Source organism: Manis javanica, chromosome 4, assembly GCF_040802235.1.
Source record: "Manis javanica isolate MJ-LG chromosome 4, MJ_LKY, whole genome shotgun sequence".
NCBI classification, from domain to species: Eukaryota; Metazoa; Chordata; class Mammalia; order Pholidota; family Manidae; genus Manis; species Manis javanica.
The window spans coordinates 18,070,596-18,091,241 of NC_133159.1; the positions used below are offsets into that span (position 1 = coordinate 18,070,596).

General features: G+C 43.4%; 1 protein-coding gene across 6 annotated transcripts in view; it reads right to left on the bottom strand.

The window, feature by feature from the left end:
* Nucleotides 1-20,646, bottom strand: part of STPG1 (sperm tail PG-rich repeat containing 1) — a 55,658-nt gene that overhangs the window by 22,238 nt on the left and 12,774 nt on the right. For 4 of the 6 annotated variants that reach the window (XM_017666538.3, XM_017666537.3, XM_017666539.3 and 1 more), the window contains 3 exons: nt 14,211-14,329; nt 5,159-5,260; nt 913-1,083 (listed from right to left, as the gene is read on the bottom strand). In XM_017666538.3, coding sequence (XP_017522027.3) covers nt 913-1,083; nt 5,159-5,260; nt 14,211-14,329 — 392 coding nt within the window. Of the gene's footprint in view, nt 1-912; nt 1,084-1,976; nt 2,086-5,158; nt 5,261-14,210; nt 14,330-18,876; nt 20,540-20,646 lie in introns of those variants that run through there. The other 2 variants (XM_073233413.1, XM_073233414.1) reach the window with 2 other exon arrangements.

The window sequence follows — 20,646 nt, forward strand, 5'->3', positions numbered from 1 at the left end:
AATATTATTTTAAAATATTGTAAGACAAAAGGGAAGTTAAAAATGAAGTATTCTAAATTTGACATTTTGAAATATGTCATAATACCACTGATACCTCATGTACAATTTGTGGCTTATGTAGAGGGCTTTCACCCTTATCTCATTTGCTCCTTATAATAGTCCTGTAGGGAACATATAATTAATTCCATTTTACAGTTGAGGCTCAAAAGATAACGAGACTTCCCTGACAGCTCTCCCAGCCCCTTGTACTGTGGAGTCCTCGTGGGCCAGGTGCGGTGCTGGGCACTCAGCATGGATTACCTCACTTAATATCTGCATTAACACTATGACTAGACACATATCCCCATTTTTCAGATCAATACACTGAGTCCAGAAAGGTTAAGGGACTTGCCCGAAGCCACACAGTAAGAAGGTGGTAGAGTGGAGATTTGAACCCAACTCCATCTCTTCATTAATCGTATGTTCCACCTCAGTGAATACAATCATGATTGACAGAGCACTGCTGTTAAAAAGCCAGTTTTCTGACAGGGAAAAATAGAAGTTTATTTTCCCTATAAGAAAAAGTAAATGAATAGTGTCTACAGATACAGTGGTAATATATTCATTGTTACAGAGGAGAAAATTGTCCCAGGAAGGTTATATGATAGGAGAGATTAGAATAAGCATTTCCCAGGTCAGTGGTCTTCCCACGGCTCTGTCCTGACCTCCATGTTGCTCACAGTTTCCTCCGGGTTCTGCAAATTCCCTGTAAGAGTCTTGCATAGTTCATGTACCCATTGGGTAGTCAGCAAATGCTAATTGGTTTACCACTGCATTAACATGAGCTATTTCCCAAAGCTCCCCTTTCCTTTCTTCCATTTTAGCAAGCCGATCGCTCAGTATATAGGTAGCAAACATAAGCAGTGTTCTTACATTATAGTGGTTTGGTGCAGGAGTTTCAAACTTGAGAACTTTTGCAAAGCTTGGCAACTGGAACATGCTGGAACAGGAATTACTGAAGTCTTTTTTCGAAACAAAATGTGATGGGATGGTGTATGCATTAGCTGCGGGATACTTTGAAATGACGGTGGCCAAGCGGGCACACTGTGAGGAGAAAGCCAAAGAAATAAGCATTGTCACATAATCTTGTGGCTCTGAAGGACAGATGTCAAAAAGATGGTGTGGAGCGCCGAGTTAAAGCATTTTACAAAAGGTGAAACTCTAGCAGGTGACAATAATAAACTGACCTCCGGCTTTGAGAGTTTGTTCTTGGAAAATGCAAGTTCAAACCTGCTTTAACTTCTGTAAACTAACTCAAATTATTGACCTTAAATTTGGGACTTGGCAAAAATAATTTTGCCATAAATGCATTTGCACCCAATCCCCTTTCAGGCCACTTACACTTGACTCATTAGCTGTTGGGTAATTTATATCATGGGAAGTTTTAGAGTTTCTTCCTCCAACCAAGGCTTTCCTTTTGAGTAAAACCTTGCATCTTGTTTCTAAGCCTCAATAATCTGAATTGCCTGAATAACAAGTTATTTCTAATGTCTTAAAGGTACAAGGGCCCATGGGGCTTGCTGTCCACCCACACCTCCTAACCCCACCTAACTACTGATTCCATAAAACCCTACCATATTTTTGCTGTCTCAGTAGAAGCGATCCTACTCCTTCCAGGAAGCCATGATAAACTATTTTCATTTAAAAAAGCAAACAGAATCAATGTTTGCTAAATGAAAAGGGACAAAAGCCATAGAAACTGGGTGATAACATCACTTTACCTTAGAATAGTATGGCAAGTATCGGAATCTGATAAAACAAAAAGATTCTCATTATTTTACGGTTAAATGCTTGACAACATTGCCCTTGGTCTCCCCAGCTTGACAGGGGTCAGTAACTCTACGAGCATGGAAAGTAGGAGAGGCTATGGGAGGGCATGAGGACCACCCCTGATCCTCACTGTACGCTTGGTGGCCACAGTCCTCAACACCCCGTACCTGGACCATCGGTAGGCGGTGGATGGGCCACCAGAAGCAGGAGCGTTCTTGTCCCGAGTCTCAGCTGTTCAGAGTCTAACCTGGGTTCGAGTCCCAGCTCTGCCTCCACCTGATTGTAAGAATTCAATGGTGTTCCCAGAAGTAAAGTCACCCCAGGTCAGTGGTCTTCCCACAGCTCTGTCCTGACCTCCATGTTGCTCACAGTTTTCTCTGGGTTCTGTAAATTCCCTTGTGCTCACTTTGCCTTTGCATTCGGGGCAACAGTTAACCAAGTGCTTTTTGCATTTACTCTTCATGACAACCCTGGGTAGTGGTTATTATGGCTACCCCCACCTTACAGATGAGGAAACTGAACTTCCTCAGCTACCTGAGTGGTGGAATCAACACTCACCCAGGCTCTGCCTCCACTCTAGGATACGGATTAGATGCCCCATCCTGAAGAGGAAGGGGATTGAAGGAGTAATACCAATAGCTGTTTTCACTTGGAAGCTGAACAGTTGATGAATGACTGTGGGAAGTTTTAGTTCACGAAGCATCACTACCATGTATCTCCTCTGCCCAAAGGTATAGACACACCTTTGCTCTTTCCCCTTCCCTTGCACAGAATAAAGGTGGCAAGGTCAAGCCCTCTTTGGCAGAATTGTTTGTAACATGTCTATCCTGAGTCACCCAACAGAGTGGGCAGGCATGTTTTTTCTAAAGCACTATTTCCCAAAGTGTGTTCCTTGGCATACCAGCTCTATAAGGTGAGGCTGTGCGGGTGGCGGCAGCAGCCGAGAGAGGGTTCCAGAGTCTAATAAATTGGAGAATGTTCCCATTTTGAAGATTCATCGTACACACTGGCATTTTAAATGCTCTGGGGAGTTCTATAATGAAGAAACCTATCGAACTTTCTTTGACCAGCCATTCCTGAATTTACTCAGTCATGGAATCTTTTTGGCCTAGAATACCCACTAACATTCTTTTGGGGAAAAATTCTTCTAAAAAATTCCCATTAGAGGGAAACTTCCATAAAACATTGTAATAGAATTCATCTCAGAGTATAGCTGAAGTAACACTCACTCCCCACTCCTCCCCACCCCTTGGTGTTCTCATTGCCATAAGGCCTGTGGTCTCCAATCTGGCCACTTGCTGGCATTTGTGAACCTCTCTCCAACACACAGTAACTTCTCAAGAACCTCTTCTGCCACCGTGCAAATAGACAAAGGCCAGGAGAGTCTCCTCCCACTGCCTCATTTAACTTCCCAGTTCCATGAATGATTCTAGAGCAAAGATTTGGAACATACCAGTGAAGTTTTTTGTACTACTTGGACTTAAAGAGATGACAGCTCCTCTCAAAAGGTTGGGTGTAGTTGTCCCAAATGTATCAGGAAATCTCTAACACAGAGACCATTGAGCTTTTTGGTCAGCCTCGCCTACAGTCACACCCCTCCTGGCTTTACCAGAGTCAGTGAGGCAGATCTTGGATGGAGGAGGGCTACTCTGAATTTCCTCAGTCTTCACGCCCAGAAATGGAGAAGGTGCTAAATGTGAAAGTTACTAAAACACGAGGTATAAGGTTTGCATCCAGTTTAGAAAGGATCTAGGTAAGATGTGAAGACCTCCTGACCAATCTCCACTTAAGGCCCCCGCCCAAGAACAAGAACCCTAAGTGTTTGTAAACATAACTTCCCATATCCATCAAAGCGGGGAGAGGAAGACTGAATAACTCAATGTCTGTCTTCTTTGGGGTTTGATCTCTTTTTAAAGACCTGAAGGCCTGCCAAGAGTGTGTGACTCTCAGATCTTCCCTTGGGCCCCTCTTCCTCCAGAGGGTCCCGCCTGGTCATTGGGAAACTGAGTGCACAAAAAGCCCCCTAGGGGATTGATCTCTGTGCTCTGGTTCAGCGCCTTCTTTGGCACCAAGCAGGCACGGGCAGTGTCACTATTTGGCACAGTTCTCAGAGAGAAAACCTAGGTGTTGCAGGAAGTATTGTGACTCAGGTGGTAACAATCATAATATTTAACATGTTTATAATGCTCTGTAGTTTCAAAGAGTATTTCACTCATTGCAACTTTAATTCGCCCGGGGCCTCAGGGAGTCTCCACTTTTAAGAGGCAAATAGGACACAGGAGGGTGACGTGCTGGAGGTCACATGGAGAATCCACAGCTGAGTCAGGATTAGGTCTTAAGTCTTGTTTCCTGTGCCAGGACGTGGTAAGATGGCACTTCTTTTTGCTCATTGCTTTTGGGTCTCTTTACTCGCAGGGCTTGGGGCTCAAAAAGAGGCAGAGGCCTGGTTGCTCTGTGAACTCCCCTGGGGGCTGTGCAACCTCGAGGTCTTTGCCGACAGGCCCTGGCTTCAAAGTCAGTTTGCCCCTTGAGCATTCAAGTCAGCCAAACTAGAATTCCAGTCAGTGGCTGCATTCAGCGTGTCTTAAATGGTCTCTTTGTGCGGTTCAAGAAAATTCATTCCAATGTCAGGCATCATAATACATCTTTGCAAGAGAGTATTATAATTCTTAAAGGAACAGGCACACATGTGTTTATTGACGCTCAAGCCTGGGTTTCCTTTCTCGTTCACTTTCCTACCACTGCTTGTCTTACGCTAGTTTGACATTTTCCCCTTGTTATATCCACTTGTCTTGGCAGTTCATAACTACTCAACTAACACATCCTCGCCCAGGTCTTGTCAGGGACACTGGCACCTCATGTAACGACTTGATTATTACAGCCCTGCACGATGATAAAGACCCGCATCTCACAAAGATGAGATATGGGGAGGGGAGAGAGATCAGTACATCTCAAGCCTGCTGCCTGCTTGCTTTCTGGTCCCATTAGATTTCTCAACAATCTGAATGACCCAATATTAAGGTGTGAATTTTCCCACCCTGGTATGCCGAAAAGTCTCAGGAAAACATTTGTTTAGTCCACTCTGTGCTGGCAAAATTGGTTTTGGATGGGCAGGCCCTGAGCACTCCTTAGCTTGTCTTTGCACTCTGGCAATGTGTAGCAGTAGGGAAAAAATGACTTAAGACACTGTCTCCACTTTACACGCCTGAAATCTGAGGAGGCGGTTACTCTCCTAACTAGAATCACGGGCCTGTGGAGAGAAGAGACCGGAGATCCGATATATGATTATGCAATGAAGGAAGGAAATTACTGATCAGGTAATGGCCTTACTCAAAGAAGGGGTTCTTACCATAGAGGGAAAAGTGCATGTCCCTTTCTTAGACAACGAGACACTGTTGGACACTGGAGATTGGTGAATGACATTGTAAAACCCAGGACCTGGGACGTCATCCTGAAAGGGAAGAGAAGGTGGCTGTCATCAGAATGCATTCAATCCCACTGCACCTTCCTGCAAGCCTTACATCCGTTAACACTAAGCCTCACCATAATCCCCCAAGACGGGCACCACTGCCACATCCCAGCTGACCGCCTGGTCCACCATTTCCTACCCTGCCCAGTCACCATCTCAGTTACTAAGGCTGGAGCTAGAATTCCATCCCGGGTCTGGAACCCCCTGGTCTCTTCCCACTACGCTGTCCTGCATTCCAGAGGAAAGCTGTTGTTTTTCATGCCAATAGAGACATGAGCACCGAAAGGGCTAAGTGTGGCCCATGTGCACGTCAGCGTGTATTGATTGGGTAAGCCAAACCTGCGGAGAGGGAAGGGTGCCCGATTTCACGTTAACCACACCCCGCCTGACTCAGCTTCCTCCTCAGACTTCCAGAGAGAAGTCAGGGAGTGTTTCTGTTTATAAAGCAAAATGAAACAAAAACAACCTTCATCCAAAACAAGACCATTTCTAATTCTCAGACAAAAGAAGATGGGCTCAGAGGCTCAAGAGCTAAATGATACAGGTATGTTGGAGAGGAACAAACAAAAGCTTGATTCCTAAGCTCATTTCTGCTGTCGCAGTTAACTGGAGTTTTGGCTCTGTTCCCATGCTAGTTACTTAGGGGAAATAAATGTTGACAGAAGTTGGCCAAGCAGGTGGCATGGAATGATAAGGATGCCCCGCTGTCTCAAGAGTTTACTGGGTGCCTAGTTGGTGCTAGGAGCTTTTCAAAGCTTGTTTCATTTAATCCTGCAGTGAGGAAGGGATTGTCCCCATTTTATACATGGACACGCTGAGGCACATGAAGATGGATTTGCCCTAAGTCCCACTGCTGTTTAAGTGTAGGTATCGGAATTCAGTGCTAAGTGCACAGTGAACAAAAGCCCTTTGCAGTGGGAATATTATCAGGTGCATGTTAAGGAAAGTGAGGCCCAGAGACGTTGGGTCCACTGTAAATGGTGAAGCCCAGATTGAGACCTAGGCAGCCTGACTCCAGAGCTTGCTAGCTCCAACCTCTGTCGCCTTGGCTCGTTCTGTCTCCACCATCCCCACTGCCTTCCCGGGGGCAGAAAGCAAGCACAGGGTGCTGTCAGGGCCTTCAAGGACTTTCCGGTCTGGCCCGATCAGTGTGTGCTACGTTTAGGGTAAGCCATAGGGCGATCAGTGTGGTTCACGGCTTCTTCTGTGCTGACTTTAAAGTGCTGTGAATCCTTTGGGCCTTGCTTTGCTGTGGTCGGAGGCGGGGTCACTGATTCCTGCTTCGCAGGTGATGATATCTGGCAGACAAGGCTGGGGCTGACTGCCCGGGAGAGTGAGGCACGTCGCAAGAGGTCAGCAGACCCAGTTGCATGGACACCCCAGGCCAAGTTCAAAAGAACCCAGGCAGGTGGGTACAGACTCAAGGGCCTGGAGGGCAACAAGGAAGAGGTTTTTGTAGGGAACTATTTGTAGAGCCAGCATGTATTGACTGAGTGGTCACTGTGTGCCAGGCACTGCTCTGCGTACCTTACATGCACTCACCATTTAATCCCCATTTTAAAGATGAGAAGACAAGGCCAAAGGAGATAAGGCCCCAAGGTCACATAGCTAGTAACTGTCAGAGTCAGAATTTGATCCCAGGCAGTTTTAGTACCACCTGCTCTTTTTTTTTTTGAGGTATAATTGACATATAACATTATATTAGTTTCATATGTACAACGTGATTTGATATTTTATACACATTTTGAAATGATCACAATGATAAGTCTAGTTACCATCAGTCACTGTCATACATAGTTTCAAAATCATTTTTTCTTATAATGAGGACTTTAAAGATTTACTCTCTTAGCCACTTTCAATATTCAATACAGTGTTATTACTATAGTCACCATGCCATACATTACATCCCCATGATTTTATTTATTTTATAACTGGAAGTTTGTAGCTTTTGACTCCCTCTACCCATCCTGCCCACCGCCACCCCTCCCTGCCTCTGGCACCTCCAGTCCTTCCATCCACTCTTAACCACGAAGCCAAACTCAAATGTCAGATGAGAAGAAAACATCCGCTGAGTTTTGAATCAGAAGTTCTAGTCTCTGCTGCTACCAGCTAAGTGACATTGAGCAAGTCACTTCTCTGGGCCTTAGTCTCTTCATTTGTAAATCAAAAGTGTTGGGCTGAATGCCTGTAGGTTTCTTTTAACTTCCAGAGCCCCCAAACTGAGGAAAAGCTGAGGCAAGAAATGTAACTGAGACTCTTCTAGGTTGAACAGTGGAGCGTGAAGATGTGCATCTCTAGCTCCGGGTCAGTCACCACACTCAGCACCATGAGTTCACAAGAGTTTTCTGGGCTCCTGTATCTGTCTGAGAAGTCAGGGCTGCAGATAAAATGCAAGGTTGCTCTATCCCACCCTGCCCAGTTAAATCTGAATTGCAGATAAACAACAAAAAGTTATTTTAGTGTAAGTATGTCCCATGCAACATTTGGGATATACTTAAACTAAAATAGTTTGTTATTTACCTCAAATTCTAAATTAACTAGGAATTCTACATTTTTTTTATGTGCTTAATTTGGCAACCCCACTGGGCCTTAACTAGGTTTTAGTACTGCCACACTGCAAACTGGTTTGAGTCCAAGCCTAATAAGAAAAGGACTGTCGCCTCTTAGCCTGGAGGGACAGAGTTCTGCTGTTTGCTCTTAATGAATGTTCAAGGAAAGTCCTCCAGACCACGGGATGCTGGAGCTGGCCAGCAGCAGTTTGTGAGGGAGAACATTAAAAATTCAGAAATTTTGCTGGTGGTAGCTTGAAACTGGCCAGGGCAGAGTAGGAATGCCAGAGAAAGCGGCGAATGCTATAATCAGTACTTGTCTTTGTGGAGGGGAAAGCATTAGCTCAGTGTGGAAGGTTTACCAGCACGCCCGCACCGTCACATGACACCCGAGTAGGTGTAGGAGCTACCTGGAGGGAAATGGCCCACCAGAGAACTCAGGCCTTCTCCTGCCACTGCTGGAGGGGTGAATGGCTCTCTGGAAGGGCAATAAAAATCCAGAACTTCCACCTTTGGGATAAAACTTGCGTGACTAATGTGTTGTGACTTTGATGAGTTTAGTCCTTTTGGAGCATATCCCAGAGAACAAGAATCCAAGAGGCAGTGGTGTGAAGTTGGTTTGGTTTCTTGGCCAAGAACACCCCAGAAGACAAAAACCAACCAATGAAATGGGTGTGGGCAGGGAGAAGGGAAGAGGGGTATGCATCTGAGCCCTGCCGCCTGCCTGCCGGGTTGCCTACTGGAAGCGCTGTGCCAGCTGCTGTGTGTGTTGTCCCCTGTGCCCGCCTCACAGCGTGAGGACTGAGTGAGTCAGCATGTGCACAGGGGTTCGAGCAGTGCCTGCCTTTGTGCTCTGTGGCCAAGGTCACTACCACTCTTTGCACTACCCATAACAGCCTCAGTGGAGCCAGAACCTTCCCTCAGGGGTAGATACCTTTCGAGTAGGACTGAGCAAGGGATGATGAGGCTCCTGTGCTCCCATCTGCCGCCCAACACTCATCTGGGTAGCATTTGGCTCAAATGCACTTCGAGAGCTCTTCTGGAGGATTTAAAGTGCCAAATGGCAGCCTCTGCATGTGCCAAAGCCGGGTCACAGATCTACATTCACCTGACCTTGGGATAGGTTTAGAGAGGTAATGAGGAGGGGTGGGGGGAGAGAGGGCAGGGCATTTAGCTCCGCACCCCAGGTATCTCCATAGGTTATGAGGGAGCTCAACATCCCACAGCCTGGAGCCAGGGATTTCTGCACACAGTCTGGACTTTCTAGTCCTGATTGCATAAATTCTGGCTAATTAATACTGTCATGTTTGTCAAATCAATGGCTTGTCAAGCCATTTCTGCCTTGGAAATGCAGCTGCTGTTGCCTCCCTGGCTAGAGACCACGGTGGAGCGGCCTTCCGACTCCTCAGAAATGCTCTCCCTTGCTCTGGTCTCCTTCTGGGGTGGCTCGCTGGTGTTTCTCAGGAGTGCACGAGATGAATGAAAACTAGGACTGCGCAAGGGCTGGAGGTACCTAGGAGGAGGAGGACGCGCCTGGGGTGGAAGCAGAGCCCCGTCCTGTGGTTCATTCATTAGTGAAACCACTCAGGACTTTGGGGCTCCTGAGGGAACTACTTCCTTTTCCAAATGCCTCTAGTCTTAGGGTCTTGGGACAATACACCCATCCACCCTGTTGACCTCATCAAAGGCTAGAAAGCCTTTATTCAGGTTGATGCGGCTGAGGGTGAGGAGGGCATGGATCAGAGGGCAGGAGCTGGCACCTGCCCCCCCACTGGGCCTCCATTCTGTGAACCTGCAAAGAGGCATGTGGGAATGTCAAGATCTGTGGTTTTTCCAACTGCCCTCCAGGCCTCCCTGAGGAACCCAGGGCAGGGGCGCCAGTGTTGGCAGCGACTTCCAGCAGCAGCTCCCTTGACCTGATTGAGCATGAGTGCTGTCCCAGAGAGGGGCCCCCTGCTGAGCCCAGGGGTCCGGGGTCACTGAAGCCCTTCTGGCTCACACTGTCTGCACCTCTGAGATCTGTCCCCTGTAAGCTGCCCCTCTCCTTCTCCTACTCTACACACTGAAGTCTGGCATCAAAGTTCCCAAGCCTCTAATCACAGATGAAAAGGGGGAGGCATCGAGCATACTTCACATAAGAAAAGAGGACTTTTTTGTTCAGAATGGGGGAGGATGTCAGAAATGAAAGGTCCCAGGACCCCTAAGGGACCAACCAGGAAAACTAGGATGAGTTCTCTTCAGTAGATTTTCTTAGTTGCCCAAGAGAAGAGTAAGTGTGGGGGAGACAAGGGCAGCGGGAACCGCGGCCACCTGGGAAGGTGAGGATGGGGTGGGCCTCTGCCCACGGCCAGCCTGACAAGCTTGGAAACACAGACAATGTTTGACAAGAGGCCAAACTCGCATTTTTGAGGCACCGTTCACCGTGCACCGTGTCTGAGAGCACCCGTGCTCCCCTTTTCAGAGCCCTCTTCAATCTGGTATCGGCCTCCTAGCAGCCCCCTAAAGCCCCCTGAGTGGAAGAGCAGGCACAAACTCAATTCACAAACGTGCTGAAACCTAATCCAGGGTTACTATGAGGATTAAATGAGTTAATAAGTGCAAAAGTCTTCAAGGTCCTGTGGCCCAAGGCTTCTTCTGAGGCATGAAGTTTATAGGCACAACATGTTAGCAGCTCACAAATTCTAGGAATTGGTTGGAGACATGGCAGAACGGTGCAAAACGGATGGGGTGTGTTCAGGTGACTCGTGAGATATGCATAGACTTGAATTGGGGTCATTTACTCAATTCACTTTTGAGGGGCCTTGGGGTCTGCAGAGGAGAGCAATGATGGCTGGCAAGGAGTTCCCAGGCAGGAGGAGGTAAGAGGTGCACACCCGTGTCCATTACACCAAGCAGAGCGTAGCCAGGAGAATGAGAACAGCTGTGGGATTTAGAAGAGGGTGCTTGTTTCTACCCAGCTAGGAGCCAGGAAACAGAGTCCTGGAACCGAGAACTGCTGCCTGGGTTCTTCCAGGCTCTGCCTGTGACTGTGCAAGTTACTTAACCCTCTTTGCATCCCAGGGTCATTATCTGAAAAGTGGGGATAATGATGGGACTTAGCTCATGGGGTTATTATGGAAATTAAATGCATTAATAAATGCAAAAGCCTTCAAGGGGTGCCTGGCACACAATCAGTGCCAGCCAAGTGTTTGCTATTTCCAGGAACGTGTCCTGCAGACCCCTTAGGAAGGGGTTGCTGGTGACTGATAGGGACAAGTCAGGCTTTTGGAGTGGGAAGGTTGGGCAGACCCCACTGTGGCCCAAACATGCAGCAGAAGTACACTTTGGGTAATGATCCCCTTGAACATGGTGGTGTCTGCAAACCGAACTTCCTTCCATTTAAATATCCCTGACAGAAAATATTGCTGGTCCAGCGCCTTATCAAGTTAATAAGTGAATAGTACTTTTTGTACAATTTCACCACAAATTAAATACTGGCCTTCTTACCATTTGGGAGGGCCACTTTACTGGCAGGCTATGTATGAAATTGATGTGTATTTTTAAATTGCACCCATCTAAAGGAAATGGTGCCCATATCTTACCAGCATTCATTCATTTGAGCCTGGAAGGAATCAATAAGGGTTAGAATCAAGGAACAGTAATCCCTGGCAAGGGCCTACCTATGGTAACATCCTTTTTTTTAAGATGAGGAAACAGCTGCAAAGACATTCAGTGGGTGTCCTTAGTGTGACATAGCTTAGGAAACAGTGACCACCATCCAGGGTGAGATGGGGACAGAAACAGGAAGGCAAGGGAAGAAAACGTCCACCAGACTACTGGGCTATGCTCTGTCCCAGATTAGGCATGTCTCTTCATGTGCACAGAGTCACCAGCACATCTGTAAATAATTGTACAATGTTCAGAGAAGCTGATTTAATTTCCAGCAGCAAAAATTGCCAGTCTGGACACTGAGCTCTGTGAAGGATTCCTTGTACCCAGCAGTCCTCTTGGGGAATGTGAGCTGGGCGACTGAGGCCCTGATGTGTCCCTACAAAGTTAGACCGCTAAGGTAAGTGCACATTTCAAAGGGCACGGAGTCTCTGCATTAAAGGTGTGCTAAGTGGGTCACAGAGCTAATGTGGAGACACAACCGAGTCATGAGATCAGGCACAGGGTGTGTGCGATTGTTTCAAGAAGGATGGTTTTAAAATGTGGAGACACTGGAGTTTTAAAATCTGCTTTTAATTTGTATTACCTCACAAAATTATTGGGTGATGTTGAATGAGATCCTTAACTTCTCAGTGCCCATTTCCCTCAAGAAAAATGAGAATAGTGAGCATGGAATAAGACTTTTTTTCTGTTTTTATAGCTGCAAGAATGTAAAAAATTATATAATCTAAATTTTACATTTCAGAGGAGAACGTGAAACCCAGAAAAGCTGTGACTAGTCTAAAGGCGCACAGCTACTAACAGAGCAGAATGCCAGGAACCTTATTTATGGACCCCCTGCCCTTTCCACAAAATTCCATACTTAACTCACAAAATGCTTTCAAATACTTAAACGAAAGCCTTCCCACTGCTACCCAACGTGACCACATTTGAAAAGCACAAATCGAATTTCTGAGCTATTTCTGTATTTGGCGCTGCCTATGGCTTTGGCTGGCTGCCACCTTAGATCTTGAAGCAGAAAGTTTTTGGAAAAGCAATAGTAGTTTAAAATGCTGACTTTTAAAAAGCAGCCCTTCTGGTTTCTGGCTTTGAGTCTTCAACACTAGATCATGCAGAGCAGGGCCCACACATATTATTTGACATCTTCGCTATCTTGAGCTCGGTCTGTTTGGCTAAGGCCTTTTCAGAAACATGTGCGCTGGCTTTCATAGATCAAATTTATGGCTTTGCAGGCCACAAAAGGAGGTGTGGCGCAGTGTGTGGAAAGAGCATGAGGCTTTGGAGTGAACTAGACCTGGGTTTGAGGTCTAATTCTTTCAATGTTGAGTCAGCAAATATTTAGGCAGGGCCTTTTATGTGTCAAACCCTGTGTTGTGTGACCTCAGTTGGGTCCTTTAACTTCCTTAAGCCTCGGTTTCCTCTTCTGTTCAATTAAGATAATAAACCTTTTCTTTTAGCAATATTTTAAGGATTAGTGATATGGTCTAAAAGTGATTTCATACATAGCAGGGATCAGTAAATGGCTGCTGTTATTTTTATTGGAGGCTGGGTAGCAAATACCCTAGAGATGGTCAATATGTTACCATTAAATTGACAATGGGACACCAGTCAGAGAAGAGACAGACAGAAGGATAAAACAGAGAAACCAGAGGGAGAAGAGAAAAATCCTGACCAATAGCTTATTTACCTTCTTTGGGGAGAACCTACAAGTAATTAAAAATATGTATCTCTGTGCATATACACACACACTATATTCTTTATTATTTGTTTTCTTGGAATCCTAAAATATCAGAAGAGAAAAGAGCTTAAATGTTCTCTAGTTCAGCATTCTTACAAAGAAGGAGCAGGCGGAGTGGCACACTGGGACTGGCTGAGACCCCTGGACTCCAGCTGGACTCTCCTGTGTTCAGAACCTAGAGCCCACCTTCACTCCCGCCATCATGGCAAGGTGGTAGGATTAAAAGCATTTTTAGAATGAAGCAAAAGGTAACTGAGATATGACTCCTCCCAAAGAATGTTATTCTAAAGGCCTTGGTTAAATGAATAAAGGAATGAAGATTTTACAGATGACTCTAAGAACGTCTGTGACCCACTTCAGCCCCCTGCTGGTGGAAGGGGTGAAGGTCGGGCCTTCAGCCGCGTGAAATCACCTAAATAGGAGCCAAGCAGAACTTTCCAGATCAAACAGGAAAACAGACACAGAGGTCTTTGGGGAGGAGAGGGAGGATGGGGGAAAAACAGAAATACAGGAGCAATGATAACACATTGTCCAAGGAATTTTAAAAAGAGGGACACCCTCATCACAAAGGTAGTTTTAAATTTATTAGACTTTCATTTTTCCTCAACGATAATGGAAGAAAGTTATCGCCTCTCATGTTATAAGGAGTGAAGCTGGGGGAGGCAGAGGAAGTAATTTTTACTTTTTTACTTTATATACCTGGGGTTTTAAAATTTTTTATAATAATTTTAAAAATACATTCCTTCTTTAAAAACTTTTCTTTTTTGGTTCAGCGTGGCACTATAAGTCTGGCCATGGTTGTTTTTCCTTGAGTTTAATCTGATCTGCTGCCCATTCTTACAATACAGTCAGAGCCCACAGCTGGAGACGGTGCCGTGGCTCCTTGTTCGACACTGCCCTCTGCTGGCCGGAGGGACAGCTGCACGAGCCAGATCAGCATGTCCGTGAGGCTTAAATCCAGACCAAAGGTACAGAATCTCTAAAACAATGTCATTACCTTCTTATGATAAAATCTCTTGGCTTGACTATTAAATCCTTTTTTTTCTGCTTCTGGAATTACTGACCTCTGGTGTTCAAAAGGAATAGAAGATTGTGTTGGATATGCAGCAGTAAAACCTAAACAACAAAAGTAAATAAAAATTAGCACAAAGAAATGACAAATGCAGAAAACACAAAGCTGTATTTCTAAATTTTATTTTAAATGGACGAGGAGAGAAACTTTCCTTTTGACAGGAGGCAAAGACAGAACCGGATTTTTTAAAAAGTATACCCCACTTAGCTTTCTTTCCCTCTTAGCAATTTATTATTTTTCCCCCCTCCTCTTCATAAACTTGTGAGGCTTGGTCACATTGCTGAAGCCTACTGTCCCAGAGAAGGAAGGCTCTAACAGGGGAGAGGGGCTTGCCAATCAGGAAGGGGACACAAAACCATTCTGGAGCAGCCTGGAAGAGGAGATGGGCACTCATCCTGGACCCGGGGTCACACCTCAGCAAAGCGCCCTGGAGATCCTGAGAGGTGGGGAAATCCCAGAGAAGGACCTGCTCTCACTTTTCAGGGCACTGTGCAAGGCAAGTATAAACTCAGGTTTCTGCTTTGAGCAGACATGCGGTTAAAAAGCAGAAGAGGATCATTGAAGTTAATGAAGTGAAAATGTTACATGTCTGGGCTGTGATGTATAGATGATACGTAAACTGCCCTCTCCCTCCTTCCATTCCCCACATGTGGGAGGATGTCGGCGCTTGTTAAGACCCCCCAGGAAGCATCTATCTGCTACAGCATTGTGATTACAAACCTGAACCTGCAAGTGTAATAGATTCTGACTCCATTTTTCAATGTTTGCCTGCTAATAACATTTAACCTTCACCCCTCCCTCTTCCCCTTCTGACCATGTCTGGGTAAGCTGATGAGAAGACCTGGAGGCTCCCTCCTTTGGTAGTGACTAGAAAGAAGCTCAAACCATGCAAACCCCTGCCCTCACTCCAGCCCCACCTCCTAACCACAATAAAACCCCAAGCCAGTCTCTCTTCCCTGCTTTCTCAAGCCATTTTTGGACCAGATTAGGAAGCCTGCCCTGCTCTCCCCAGAAAGCCTCATGATGGGAGTAATAAACCTTTTCATATCCTTGTGATCTGTGTGTGTCATCGTCAGTCTTGACATCCAAGCTAAATTTTGAGTGGGAGTCTATCTTGACTTTGTGGATGTGCACAAAAGTGAGCCAAATTATCTCAACACCATAGCTTAACCTTCCGAGAGAAAATGAGTGCAGAAATTGGAAAAAGCCAAGAAAAAGAAGGGATTTGTTAGGGTGGGGTGAGGTTACACAAGAAGTGTCTTTAAGGCCCATTTCTTAGTCTCTGCATTTTTGAAAAAACAAAACTGCCTTTCAGAGAGGGAAGCCCATTGCCAATACAGGTACCCTCAGGAACTACTATTATGAACCAGTTTTACAGATGAGGAAACTGAGGCTTAGAGGGATTAAGTTACTTGCCCAAATCACACAGTTATTAAGCGGAACAGCTGGGTTGAGCAGTTCGTCTAACGCACCAGGCTCTTAAGCTTCGAACTGTGCTCCCTCTTCCTGAGGCCCGTGGTAAGGCGTCTATAAACAAATGAATGAAATAATGGGGAGGGGGCAGTCCAGCCTAATTTGCCTGGGTGTAGGAAGCAGCGAGTAAGAGAATCAGAATGTATGTTTGGTTAGAAAACATTTGGAGGTATCCACATAAGGTACACTTACTCTTTTCTTCCCTTCCTCCTTTCAAGTGGGCAGATGGCTATGTACTTTTCTTTAAGGGAGGTAGAGACCAGATCAGAAATAAGGAAACACAAGGCTTCCTTGCTGTTGTTTCCAAAAGCCTGAGTTCCTGGAACATCTGAAACAGTGTACAGAGGAGGCAGTAAAGAAAGGGGGGTTATTTTGAAAAGGGCAAAAGGAAAGACATTCCCCTGGGGGAAAGAAAGATTTCTCCTTGACTAAAAAGAAGATCAGACACTTCGGCTTCTAGCTGCAGTAGAATGGCATATATTGAAGCAACCCTCTTGATGACAACAACCAGAAAAATAAGGTTTTTAAAAAACACTCTGGATGACTGAACTTCCATTTCCCACCAAAATAGGACTGATTTGCCCTCTTGGCTGAAAAACAATGTTTAAAAATGCACAAAATATATGTAACAATGGTTTTCAAGACAACGGGCATCAGGCAACAAAGAACAGGGAACCCTTAAGAAATGGGAAACAAATAGGTTAGTAGTGAGATTGCCCCTAGCTTGCGGCCTGGAGAAACTTCCAGGCCACAGCAGAGACAGAAGGAAGCCAGGGGAAGCCTGGGGGCTCTCCTTGAGCTCAGGAAATCGATATGGGAGAGTAGGAAGGCCAGGCAGCCAGAGCGCACAGGTCAAACGGAGAGCTACGCAGAGAAGGAGCTCTGGAGCTCTGCCCTGGGCTCTTCACAAGTCGTTTCCGGAGTACTGACCAGTACATGTGAGAAAACTACCCTGGGCTGGGAAAAACTAGGCTGAAAGAATTAGGTGAACAATACCTGAACACCAGGTACAGGAAGAGCTTAGAGCCAACTAGGAATAGCTCCTGTTCCCCTGTGTCAGGGCGGAAAGCCCCATAATTCATGGAGCATAACATAGAATACACAGAAGGGTTTTACTTCAGAATTACCTGGGCTAAATGTTGCTCTGGCTCTAGCTAACAAAGCTTAAGAGCAAGACTTGAAGAGATCAAAGTGTTTCCAAATCTTTTAGTGGCATCCCAAAACAAATCACATGAATTTACAAGACTACAAAAGTATATTGCTCCCAGCAGATAAAACTTAAAATATCTGGCATTCAATAAAAAAAAGGAATAGCCATGCAAAGAAGAAAGAAATGCAATTCAAAATGAGGAGAAAATTAAAAATCAGTCAAAACAACTTAGAAATGATACAGAAGAGGGAATTACAAGAATAATTTAACCACTATGGTAACTGTATTTGCTGTGTTCAGGAAGCTAGAGAAGAGATTAACATATTAAGTAGAGATGTGGAAGATATAAAATATCCAAATCAAACTTTAGAAGATGAAAATTAAGATGCCTGAGATTAAATGCACTAAATGCGATTAATAGTAGACACTGCAGACAAAAAGACTAGTGAACTTGAAGACACCGAAATAGAAACTATACCCCCCCAAAAAAAAACACAGAGAGAAAAAGGTTGTTGTATATGACAACAATGTAAGCTCTGTGACAATTTCAAGGAGCCTAATATAAATGTAACTGGACTCTCCACAGAAGAGATGTGGGCAGAGAGGAAACAGAAAAATATTGCAAGAAAAAAGGGCTGGAATTTTTCCAAGTTTGATAACAACTTTGACCCACAGATCCGAGAAAGTCGATGAACTGTGAGCACATAAAATATGAATAAAACGATACCAAGGCACCTAATAATAAATTGTTTTTTCAAAATGCTAAAGAGAAAATCTCAAAACCCGACAGAAAGAAAAGACACATGATATACAAAGGATCAAAAATAAGAATGACAGCTGGAAACAATGTCTTTAAGGGCTGAAAGGAAAAAACTATCAGCCTTGAATCTGTACTCAGTAAAAATAACTTTCAAAAACTAAAGCGAAATAAAAACTTAAAGATACACCACAAACTGCAAGTACAAGAAATGTTAAAGGAAGTCCTTCAGGCAGAAGAAAAGTAATACTAGTTGGAAATCTGGATCTATGTAAAAGAGTAAGAGCTCTGGAAATAGTAAATATGTGGATAAATATAAAATGCATACCGATTGATACATTTAGATTTAAGTATAAAATTTAAATCATTTTAAACATGATTGACTAAAGCAAAATAGTAACAGTGTATTGTGGGATTTACAATGCATGTAGGAGTAAAATGTTTGGCAGCAGTAGCACAAGGGCAAGAAAGGGAAAAATAAAAATATGGTATTGCAAGGTTCTCCTGCTACATTTGAAATATTATAATACCACCTCATGGTATTATAAGAATGTGATAAGTGAAAGATGTATATTATAAACTCTATAGCGGGGTTCAGCAAACTGTTTCTATAAAAGGCTAGAAAGTAACTATTTTAGGCTTTGCAAGCTACATAGTCTCTGTTGCAACTACTGAACTGCATTATGGGTGAAAGCAGTCATGGACAATACATCAACAAATAGGGGTGACTGTGTTCCAGTAAAATTTAATCCATAAAAATAGGTAGCAAGTCAGATTTGGCCAAAGGCCAAAGTTTGTCAGTCTAAAACAACCATTAAGAAACCACTGCAAAGAGTTATTCCTAAAAAGCCAACAAAGGAGATAAAAAAAGAAAGAAACAAACAAATAAACAAAGTGCTCACTACAAAAGAAGGCAGAAAAGGGAAGTAAAGAACAGATGGGCCAAATAGAAGGCAAGTCTCAGGACGGTTGAGTTAAATTCCACCAATATTCACATTAAATTTAAATAGTCTAAATATCCCAATTCAAAGACAAAGATGGTCAGATTGGATAAGAAAGATCTAACTTATGCTGCAAAAAATATACTTCAAATATAATCCCAGAAATAGGGTAAAAGTAAAAGAATGGAAACAGATACACTATACTAGCACTAATCAAAGGAAGCTAGATATTAGTATCAGACAAAACAGATTTCAGTACAAAAATATTACCTGCAATAAAGAGGGTAAAAACCAGTCAATCTCCCAAGAGACCATAACGATCCTAAATGCTGGTACACCCAAAAACAGGAAACTCAAAGTGCAGGAAGTAAAAATTGGTAGAACTGCCAAAATAAATAGAAAATTCCATAATTACAGCCGGGGATTTCAAAATCCTTCCCTCAATAATTTAAACAAGTAGATACAAGATCAGTAAAGATACACAAGACTGGAACAATACTATTATCTAACTTGACCTAAATGACATTTATAGAACTTTCCACCCATCATTTCTATATAATCTATCCCAGAAAATTGAAGATGATAAGACATTTCCCAACTCATTCTACAAGGCCAGCAGTACCCTGACACTAAAAACCAGAAGGGGCAGGGGGAATCACTACAGATCAATAACCCTCATAAAAACATATGCATAAATTCCTAGAAAAATTTTAGTAAATTAAATCTAACAAAATAGAAAAAAAGACAAATACATCATGACCAAGTGGGGTTTATCCCAACAATGTAAAGAGAGGTTAACATTTAGAAATCAATGTGATTCAACATATTGACAAACTCAAAAAGAAAAATTGTATGATCATCTCATAGATGCAGAATGGAATCATATAGTTTGTATTCTTTTTTGTCTGGCTTCTTTTACTCTGCATAATTATTTTGAGATTCATCCATGTTGTTGAAGTATCAATGCACCATTGCTTTTTATTGCTGAGTGGTATTCCACTGTACAGAAATGTAACAATTATTTATCCATTGCTGGTGGAACTTTGAGTTGTTGTCTGTTTGGGGGTATTATAAATAATTGTTATCATTCCACTGCAAGTCTTTGAATGGACACGTTTTCATTTCTCTTGCATAAATACTTAGGAGTGGAATGGTTGGATCATATGTTTCACTTTTTAAGAAACTGCCAAACTCTTTTCCAAAGTTGTACCCTTGTTTATCCCCACTATTAGGGAATGAAAGTTATAGTTAGTTCACATCTTCATTAGCAATGGGCAGTCTTTTTAACTTCAGCCGTCCAATTAGGTATGTAGTAGTATCTCACTGTGGTTTTAACTTGCATATCTCTAGAGAAATTTCAAAGATAATTTTTCTAGGAATCTCTGTATGTATGTTTGTGAAGGTTATTGCATATGAACATGTGTAAGAAGTAAATTGTTTTTGATGAAGTCTGTTTAGTAGATAGAGAAAGCACTTCAAAACATCCAGTACCCTTGTAGGATTAAAATAAAAAACAAACAAAAATAGACTCTAGCCAACTAGAAGCAAATTTCTTTAATCTGATAAAAGATATCTATGTCAAAATTCCCTAGCAAACATGATACTGAATAGTGAAATATGAAAAGCTTTCTCCTGAGCTAGAGAATGAAACTAGGATGCCTGCTATCATAGTTCTGTTCAGCATTGCACTGAAGGACTCCTACCAGTACAAAAGCCAAGAAAAGTAAATAAAAATATATGGATCACAAAGGAAGAAATAAAGCTGCCATTATTCACAGGTGACAAGATTTTACATGGAGACATTATAAAAGATTCAATATATAACCTATCAAATATAATAACTGAATTTAGCAAGACCATTATAGTCAATATATAAAATCAATTTGTTTGATTTCTATACCAAGAGCAAACAACTAGAAAGTGAAATTAAAATATTATCATTTGTAACAGTATAAAAACCAAATGCCTAGAATAAAGAAGATAGGAAAGATCTCCATATAGAAAACTATGAAGCATTTTTGAGAAAATTTTAAGAAAACA